The sequence below is a fragment of the Eutrigla gurnardus genome (genome assembly GCF_963514095.1).
Source record: "Eutrigla gurnardus genome assembly, chromosome: 2".
NCBI classification, from domain to species: Eukaryota; Metazoa; Chordata; class Actinopteri; order Perciformes; family Triglidae; genus Eutrigla; species Eutrigla gurnardus.
In genome coordinates, this window is record NC_139916.1 from 2,388,022 (window position 1) to 2,398,461 (window position 10,440).

The following is a 10,440-nucleotide window of genomic DNA, read 5'->3' on the forward strand; positions in this document are numbered from 1 at the left end:
CAGTCTCTGGTTCCTCCACATAGTCTGGTCTGGTCTCTGGACCCATGTGAGCTACTATCTAGACCTCTGGGGGACCACAGACAGTCTTTGATTCCTCCACATAGTCTGGTCTGGTCCCTGGACTCATGTGAGCTACTATCTAGACCTCTGGGGGACCACAGACAGTCTCTGGTTCCTCCACATAGTCTGGTCTGGTCCCTGGACTCATGTGAGCTACTATCTAGACCTCTGGGGGACCACAGACCGCTACGATATGGTCTCCATTTCTGATTCACCGACGACAGGAAGATAATCTTAACGCTGATAGGCTTTCGCCTCACAGTATTACGCAAATTATACTGAAATATTTCGACTCGAGCAAATAAATAAAAAACGCTTGCTTCTTTGCATTGACTTTGTATGTATTAGTGCTGACAATCTAATGATTAATGTATTTATCTTTTTGTTATTGCAACAGTGGTAGCTAACCCTAGCTAAAATCCAATGGATGACTAAGGCGTTGCAACGGAAGGTCAGTGACTGGTGTACCCAGACCTCACAGAGACCAGGCTCCAGCGTGGCATCCCGGCTCAAACTCCAGTGGAGGGGCAGCAAGGTTTACATCCATGCTGCTCGGTCGGGTTGATCCACAGGTTTGGTTTGGTTTGGTTCTATTTCTACATTCTTCCTGATGCAAATGAAGAAAATTCATGGACTACAGCTGCATTTTATAATGATGCTTTAAACTAAAATCTCTAAAGATAGGCACGTAAGACAGTTCACTGTTGAACAGGAAGCCTTTACTTACATTTTGGCATATTGATCAATAATTCAGACACAAGATGTACAAACACTAAAACATGCTCAGTTTAAGCCATATTGCCATGTTGTCAGTTTTCCTTGGGGACGTAGAAGCAGATTTTCTGTCTTATTCAGAAAACAGCAGAGGAAACCGGGGACAATACACAAACGCGTTTGGGTGCAGGATTACCATATAATTACTGTTGAATCTCAGATGTCTCTTTGTCGAAGTGCCTTTTGCATCCAGTCGATTCATTGAGTAAAAATTGCACTCAAATGCAACAAAATCTAGTTCAAACCAAGAGCTCTTGCTTTCTTCCTCTCGTTCATCCAGAATTTTCTTCTCCACAGTTGATTGAAACACATCAATACATTAATTCACAAAAGAAACAGCTTTCAAAATCTGCACATCCATCTTCAGGAGTTGGGGCTGCATCATCCTAATCTAAAGAAAAGGGGGGAGAGGAGGGAGTTGTTCAAACATATAGCCAGAGTCGAATTTAAGATGCAGCTAATCCATTTGAATGCGTCTTTACCTTTAACAGCCAGTTTGGTTGAACACTCAACTCTGCCCAGAGAGTTTTCGGCGATGACCGAGTAATCGCCACTGTCCTTGGGCCCGACTTTGAGGATCACCATGGAGCAGACGCCACACGTGTTGGTGATGTAGTAGTTGGTATTGGTGTTGAGGCTGACGTTGTTTCTGTACCAGGTGACGTGGGGTCTGGGGTTTCCCGTCACCGCGCAACTCATGTAGCATTCGTAGCTCTCGGGACTGTTGTGCATCCTGAGTGGAACGGAGAAGGAGGGCGGCGCCTCAAAGCTGCAAGTTTTAGAGACGGGGACGCTCAGGGAAAATTTTTCTAGAAGGAGGAAAGAGAAAGGAAAGAACCGTGAACACTCACACAGTGAATATTGAGAAGATGGATACACTTTTCATCACTATATTCTGTTTTCTTTAGTTGCCTGTTTTTGATTAATTTACCTCTGCTTACAGTAGCCAGTTTAAGTTCTTTAATTGCATTTTTTGCATCTTTTTAAAAACATTTGTGTTAAGATATTGTCAGTCTTATTATGCTCCTGTTACGTACATCTACATCTAATTCATTGTTTCCTAATAGATTAGGGGGCTGTGATGTGTTTTCAAAGAGCTTGATTTGTTGGACCAACAGTTGAAACCCAAAGAAATGTAATTTTTTATCGTATGATAAAGAGAAAAAATGCAAATCCTCAATTTTTAGAATCTAGAACAGCAACTGTTTCGCACTTTTACTTAAATACTGAAATGCGGCTGCAGGAAAGCTCAGGAGTTGGACCCCCACGTACTGACGGCCCTTTCTTTAATGTCATCCCAATCTCTCTCCCCTTTCACTCTCACTCTCTCAATAAAAGGCAAAAATGGCCCAAAAAAATACAGAAATGATTAATTGATGATGATTCATTTTCTTTGGCTCCACTCATTGACTTATCGTTTGCAGATCTACACTCCTCTACTTCTATGTCGATGTGGGTTGATGGATTTTTAAACTGCACCAGGGTTACGACTAGCAATTATCTTTATTGTTATTTAATCTGTCGATTGCATTTTGTAGCTAATCAATTAAATGTTTATTCGATGAAAACTAGTTTCAAAAGCAAATGTTTGGCACTTTAGCTTTACGAATGCCTGAAACAATCAGTTATACAAATAGTTGCCATTTAAATCTTCAGTCAATAAAGTAATTGACTAACAAACTAATTGTTTCAGCTCTCTACAGAATTTTGCATGGCTTTTCGTTAAACCTGCCTTTTCTTCTCTTCACTTCCCAGACTCCCGACTCGGAAGGTTTGGAAAGCCCCATGTCGTTCCTGGTGTAGACCCTGAACTTGTACTGCCTCCCCGGCATGATGTTGACCGCAGTGAACTTGTTATTGAAGAGATGGTCCGCCACAGTCTGCCAAGAGCGCTTCACAGAATCCCGCTTAGTGATGATGTAGTGCAGCCGGTCGTCTTTCTTCTCGTCGGGGGAGGGAGTCCAGCAGACCGTCACGGTTCCTGACACGTTCTCCTCCAGCTCCACCGGACCGGGAGGCTTGGGTTCATCTAGAAACGGGTAGGACGTGATTATTAATATCTTTTCTCTTTACACTTTCCCCACACGTCCCTTAACTCCAAAGCGTACACAAAATATACTGTACACAAGATTATGTATATAGTATAGGTATGTTTGCTTTATTTATTTAACACTTATTTCATTTTCTTTGAATCTTATATATATATATATATATATATATATATATATATATATATATAAATAAATATTTAAAAAATCAATTTGGGAATAATCTTAAAAAAAGAATGCATATCAAATTCAAATCCAGAAACCATTGGTACTAATTTAGTTTTTATTTGTCACAGATTCATTTATATATTTATATATTCTTTTTACACTCTACCTGTGACTCTTATCTCGACACTAGAGGTCTCCTGACCAACTAGGTTCTTGACGACGATCGTGTAGATCCCAGTGTCGTGGCGCTCCGCTGACGGGATCATGAGCTGCGACGACGTGTCCGTGTTGCTCACTTGCACGTTCTTGGCGACGGGAATTCCGTCCTTGAGCCATTTGATAGCTGGTATTGGAGAGGCCTGCCGACATCAGGAGATACTACGCTTACATGCTCCTAGTGTCTCATATGGTTCCTAACTCTGAAGGGTTTTGTATGAATATCATACTGAACCTTAAAGTTGAAGTTGACTCGAGCAGCGTTCCCGGCTTTCATCACCATGAAGTTCTTCATTTTCTTGTCGGTGAATTGAGGTCTCACTGTGACGGAGTTTTCAGTGATTAAAAAGTTGAAATGTATCACATTCTGTCTGCGGGTTTTAACTTCCACGGACTCACCTGGAGGAGGCATGGCGATGATGTAGTTGTTCAACTCTTGTGGCTCGCCGTCTCCGCCCTCATTGGTGGATACAACTCTTACCCAGTACATGGCCATCGACTTCAGACCCATGATAGTGTAGGAGGTCATAATGATGGCATTGGAGTTACAGCGACCCCATTCAGGGTTCTCTGCTGGTCTGAGCTCCACAAAGTATCCTTTGGCCTCGTCTTGGACCCCTTCCTCCTCCGTAGGTTTGGTCCAGCCCAGCGATAAGGTGGAGTACGTGGAGTCTGTCACCTTCAGGTCTAGAACTTTACCAGGGGGCTCTGGTAGAGTAAACATTTAAGCATTGAGATTCAAGCAACTAAGCGTTGATGTGCTGATGACATTTATTAGCGTATCACTCACTCTTCGGGTCTCTTGCGAACACAAATTCAGAAGGCGAGCTCGGCTCTCCAGCACCAGAAATGTTGATAGCTGACACACGGAACTCGTACTCGATGCCTTCAACAACATCCTTCACCGCATATTTTTTCTCTGTTGGCAGAAGGTATGGTTATCACTATTACATGGAATCTAATTCTACACATTTGCCACAATACCACAGCTGTATTCCAGAAACAACGCTGCACCTCTGATGGGCTCCTCGGGAGGGTTGACGAGCCCCCACAGATTACTGCCGTTCTTGCGTTTCTCAACGTTGTATCCTAAAATGTTGGTTCCTCCGGTGTTAGTGGGTGCAGACCATGCAAGGTTGATGCAGTCTTTGAATGCACTGACGATTTTTGGTGTAGAAGGAGGTCCAGGATAAGCTGAAAGAGTGATGAAATAGAAAAGGCTTTTGTATTGAGACACGGTCGATACATGTCAATGTGCTTGTAAAAGAAGGCTCACCCTTCGTCCCTGCCTGAATGTCATCCGTCTCCATCATTTCACTGATGCCTTGATCGGTTTCAGCCCTGATGTGGTAGCAATACTTTCTGCCGTGATCCACATCGGCGTCCCTGTATTTAGGCTCCGGGCCAATCTTGCCCAATTTCTTCCAGCTGTTTCGGCCAATCTGCTGACGCTCCAGGATGTAGTCTGTGATAGGGGACCCTCCGTTGTCTTTGGGAGTCCTCCATTTGAAGTCGATGCAGGTTGACGAACTTTCGATGATATCGACGGGGCCAAGGGGGGGCGTTGGGTTATCTGGAGAAAGGAAAAATAATAAAGGACAAACGCACTCATTTCCACATCCCGTATTACGTATGAAACCTTTGTACATGTGAGGAACATGCAGTTCTCAACATGCAGGACTTGCCTAATACAATGAGCTGTGAGATGGCCTCAATTGTTCCACATTCATTTTTAATCCTAATCTTTATTTCTCCTGTGATTTTGCGTTGGCACTTCACAAGCAGCAGACGGCTGTGTAAGGAAGACTTCTCGATTCGGACGTGGGTGTCCTCGAAAATCTCTTCGCCCTCGTTGTACCACTGGATCTTCATGGGTTCGCGGCCAACAAAAGGCAGCTTGAAGGTGGCATCCTTCCCACATTTGGTTATGACGGGTTTCCTGAACTCGGCGAGGTCATCGGGGTTAATTCTTGGAGGATCTAGCAGAAAAAAACAAGTTTATTGCTGAGCTTAACGCGTGTCAAAGTGGCTCTACCTTTGCTTTACAATACCTTCAACACTTAGGATAGCTTCTGTTTTACGGCCATCGGCTTCGCAGCGGTACTTTCCAGTATCATCTTCTTTACAGTTTTTGATTATTAGTTTGCGAAAAGTCCCATCTTTAACAATACAAACATCCTCTGTAGCGGTAATCTGAAATGTTAACACACACACACATGTAAACGCCCTAAACTCTCAGAACGTTAAAGATAAAAGCTTTTCCCTCTTCAGCTCGTCCTCACCTCTTTCCCGTCTTTGTACCAGACTCCGTCACAGTCCTCACTGCTCAGCCTGCAGACCAGTTCTGCATTGCTGCCGATGATTGCGATGACGTCTGACAGTCCGCCGGTGAAGTATACACCTGGGTCTGAATGGAAACACAACCTTATAGTTAACTGGGAACAGGAATATATGAAGCAGTACTTGGGATTGAATCACTATGTTCTGATACGTACCGATGACTGTATCTGGGACAAGTGGGCCTGCTCTCACTCTCTTTCTTTTTTCTTGAACGGGCTCCTCTTCTTCACTATCACCAACTTCAGCAGGACCCTTCTCTTTTTTCACAGCTGGTTTGGACACGTGTTTCTCCTTTACACCCTCTTCTTCAACCTCTTCCCCATCCTCTTCGTCATCCTCTTCTTCATCCTCTTCCACATCCTCTTCTTCATCCTCTTCCTCCACCACTGCTTTATCGGCGCCTTCTCCCACTTCTGCCTTTGCCTCTGTGTTTTCCTTTGCCTCTTCCTTTGCTTTTGCCTTTGCCTTTGCCTTTGCCTTGGTCTTTGTCTTTGCTTTTGTCTTGGTCTCTGCCTTTGCTTTTGGCTTGGCTTTAACTTCTGCATCTGCGTTAGCTTTAGCTTCTGCTTTAGCTTTAGCATCGGCTTCTGCCTTCTCAGCTGCAGCCGCGGCGGCCGCTGCAGCCGCTGCGGCCGCAGCTTCTGCCTCTGCTTTTGCCTTCGCAATCAACTTTTCTCTCTCTTGCTGTATCTTCGCCTGCTGCTCCTCAGCGATCTTCAAAAGGTCGGCTCCACCACCTCCTGCTCTGGTCGTTTTGCGAACTTTCTTCTTTCCCTTTGAGTTTGGATCTTTGTCAGCTAATAGCAAATACACAGTACCAGGAACATTTTAATGCTTTATGGGACATTTTCAGCATTTGATAAACGTGTGTTGAAGAGTCTGAAAAGATGCAATTTAAAATATGTCAATACCTTCCACCACAAGCCAGGCACTGCATGATATTAGCCCAGACACAGCCGAATAAATTCCTTTGTCCAATGGCATGCAGTCCTTCACCACCAATGTGTGGATTAGCATGTCCTCCGACACAAGAATGTCAAACTTGTCCCCTTGCTCTAGTGGGTTGTTCTTTCCCATCCAATTCATCTTTTTCAGGGGCTGTGAGGTGACGCACTCAAACACCGCGTCCTCTCTTTCCTCTGCTGTCACGTCTTGAATCTTGACCAAGAATTCCACGGGTGGAACTAGACAAAGCACATTATTATTAGCATGACATGGTATTTTATGTCCATCACAGGACAAAGCAGCCATCGTAGCCCTTTGCGATGGCATTTACGGCATTGCAGACGATGTTAAAAGAATTGAGCAAACGGTGTAGATAATTAAATCTGTGGGTCGTCTCACGTTTAAAGTCAGTGGAGAAGATCTTGACTCCATCGACCTCCACTTGGTATAATCCTGCATCATCTGCGTCCACACCATTGATGCTGAATACAAACTTCTTTCCCACTTGCTTCAGTCCGTGTTTTATCTCCGTGTCCAAATCAAAGGGAATCATAACCCCGTCCTGTTTAAACACAGTCATAAACGTGTGAATGTGTCTGTTGTTGGAGAATATGATATGAGAATAATTGTTAAATTGTTTCATTCACAGTTGAGAAAAAGGTCAATATTTAAAATTAAACACCTCACCTTGAATAAGAAGATTTTGCTGCTGACATCTTTAAGTGACATTTCAAGTTCAAACTCTGCACCGCCGTCAGCCTTCAGTTCAATGGGCTTCAGGTTGCACAGCCTTTCAACCACCTGCAGCGATTGGACAGCACGAATACATGTATTCATATAATTACAGCTGCTTTGTTTAGATGAAGATTTGTTTACATTTCGATGAAACTGAAATGTACCTTTTCTTGCTCTTGCTCCCTTTCCATCTTCTTCTCACTTAGTTTCTTCAGCATCCCACGGAAGTCCGTGACACCGTACTGAGCACAGATGCTCTCGTAGTCTTTCTTTTCTGCACTCATCAACAGTTCCCAAAACTTTTCATCGATTTCTGGTTTCTGTTCTACTTTCGGCTCAATGTCAACCCTACACACAGAATACAGTGTTAGATAACACTAATTATAGTAGTCATCACACAGTACAAAGTACTACTTACTTGTTTCTTAAGGCCTTTTTGAAGTCCTCAGGTGTCTCTCGCACAGCTACAAGAAAACCAGCAGCATGTTGATAACTTCTCTAGATCCACTGACTGCATGATTCTAGATAAATGATTGTGTACCTGTTCTTGATTCTTGCATGGCTCTGCTCTTCTTAAAGCCAACTAAATGGAAGAAAATTGAGTGAAGTGAAACGGATGCATTTTTATCTCAGTAACTTTTGATGTACAAGTGAATGAAAAGTAACTGACCCTCAATAATATTAAGCGTAGCAGTTACAACCGCTTTTCCATATTCGTTTCTGGCAAAACACTTGTAGGTATCTGCTTGATCCGGCGATACGTCAGGCATCTATCAATCAATACGTGATTATTAGTATGTTTGCAATAAAATAGTGCAAGATGGCCTGCTGATAATTCGAATGTTGATCCCTGAGGTTTCTTATGATTGTTGAATGATTTGTTTCCTATGACACGTGCCGAGTGATCTCACCTGTAGTTGGTATTCCCCAGAACTTGTATCATGGATGATTTTGCACCTTTCTTCATTGATTTCACCGTTATTTCTCACCCAGGTCACAGTCGGTGTTGGTTTGCCAATAATCATTGCTCTGAAGATGGCCAGTTTTCCTACAGACATAGCAGCAGCACCGTAGCATTATATTGTAATCTCTGAAAATCCAAAATATATGATGCTGTGTTTTATTTTTGTTTTCTTTTACTGTACCTTCTTGAATAGTTAGAGCGATGGGTTTCCGAGTGAAATCTGGGGTGGTCATGCCTTCAGGTAGCTCTTCCACATACTGGGTGATCATAACTCCAGGCACACTCGACTTCTTTTTAATTTTCACTGTCATCAAATGAGACGAAATTGCATTATATATTATAACAGTTCACTTTGTGTTTTGGATAAAAAGGCTGTGGCTTCGTCATGCATTTTATTGTTCGTCAGTTACTCACCCTGGCCCGGAGCAGTCGGCTCCTCATCCTTTGCTTTTCGTATTTTAAACATCTTGAACGGGACAACAGCTTCTCTGTTATTGAAAAAACATTACAAGGCACTTTTAAAACACTTGATACTTAATAAGATAACGCTGTTTAGTTTCGTTATATGCCATTTTAAAGGGGTTTGCACTTTGATGGTTGCTTGTTTTGCGTAATAGGGTTCTTCCCCCCATCGATGCCTTAATCCTAGAATTTAAATGTAGTCTGGAGCTGTTAGCATGACTTGACCACCGTAAGTATCCATGATAGTCCTCCATCTGTGTGACGAGCAGTTAATCTCTAGCAGATGGTCTGAGTATGTAACGGGTACCACATCATTGCTTTAACTGGTAGCTGAAGGCAGCCGGCCTGCTCCTTAAGTAAAGCGCATCCTTTGAGGAACAGTTAATGTAATTGTAACCAATTTTATTCCTCCCTCGATCACCAAAAGAAAAGTGGGCTACTTAATATCGGGGTGTGTTCAGCATCGTGGGACGTCAGTGTTCAACCACGCGTGTCGCAAATAGTGTTCGGACACCTGAGTTAGTAACACTATCTGTGCTATAAACGCAGGGATGCCTGCCGTCACCGCTTTGTGGATTCCTGCAAGTGTCTGGCCTAATTCTGCAGGCAGTAGGTCACATGCCTCATAAAACATCTAGCGTACTGTATCATTACTCAGGAGGCGAGTGGGCGGCTGACTGAGTCATAACCATGGTTGTGTTCAGGTTGTTGCTCTCTTTATAGCCCTGGATTATCTCAGGATGAAAGGTGCCACCACAGGTAAAGGTTAAAATCCAGGTGGTTAAAAAAACAAACCTTTTTTCCCCTCTTTTTGCTGCAGTAAATGAAAGTTTTTGGGAATCATTTTGATGATCAAGTATCACCTTAATCACTTCAATCTGTTCATAATTAGCTTCTTCAAAAGTATATAATTAGTCAGGTTCCCTGCTTCAGACTCCATAGTATTGCCTTATTGTATTTTTACACTAGGTAGTTATTTGTGATTTTATAATTATAATCACAAAATTTTGGGCAGAAAGACTGAAAGGGTCACATTAGCAATCATGGTTTATGACTTTATAAGATAAAACATGTTTTTTTAAGACTGACTCTAAGAAAGCGTGTATTTATTTGAATTAAGATTTTATTTGACAGGTACAATAAAAAGGATCTCTTCTTTAAATATGTGATGTGTAGGTAAACATCTTATTCCATCGCCAAGGCTCAAGTATGAACTTATATCGGCATATTTCTGTTAATCTCTCTTCATTTTCACGATCTCATTAAGTCTAATGATAGGATCCTTTTGTTCTTGAATTCCATTTTATAGTCACTTAAACTATTAATAATTTAATTGAATTAAGATGAATTATGCACAGTTCTGTCAGTTGATGCAGTGTCTGCATATTTAGCAGTTTCTCACACTTGGTGCACTGCTGTGAAAACTATATTTGTCTGAGAGAGAAAATAGCTTTGCCAAGGGTGTGGACTGATTTATGAATACCCCATCAGGTCTATGTCCTAAATCTCAGAGCTGCATTTGATTGCAGAGGTGAGCATGTGCTTCTGCTTTTCTGTGATAAAATGCTTAAAAAAATGTTAAAGCTTTGCAGCATATTGTAACCCTTTGATTGTTGCTGGAGGAAAGCGTAGAACTGATATAGACGGATCTTAATTAGTCATATTAATCAGTTACTGTTACTCTCTGCCATCTGCACAATTGATCCCAATAGATGATTTTCTACATGT

General features: G+C 42.4%; 1 protein-coding gene across 1 annotated transcript; it reads right to left on the reverse strand.

Moving 5' to 3' along the window:
- Nucleotides 1-876: 876 nt before the first annotated feature.
- Nucleotides 877-8,716, reverse strand: igfn1.3 (immunoglobulin like and fibronectin type III domain containing 1, tandem duplicate 3; the record flags this gene model as incomplete). Its single annotated transcript, XM_084033274.1, has 23 exons — nt 877-1,225; nt 1,317-1,643; nt 2,567-2,863; nt 3,217-3,409; nt 3,502-3,587; nt 3,666-3,974; nt 4,057-4,185; nt 4,281-4,460; nt 4,543-4,839; nt 4,952-5,245; nt 5,318-5,459; nt 5,549-5,673; nt 5,762-6,403; nt 6,518-6,790; nt 6,951-7,113; nt 7,239-7,352; nt 7,451-7,634; nt 7,705-7,750; nt 7,828-7,869; nt 7,957-8,056; nt 8,198-8,334; nt 8,432-8,554; nt 8,665-8,716. The coding sequence occupies 23 exons, from the start codon at nt 8,714-8,716 to the stop codon at nt 1,221-1,223; spliced, it is 4,260 nt and encodes a 1,419-aa protein (XP_083889400.1). The 3' UTR covers nt 877-1,220.
- Between the last annotated feature and the right edge of the window lie 1,724 nt (nt 8,717-10,440).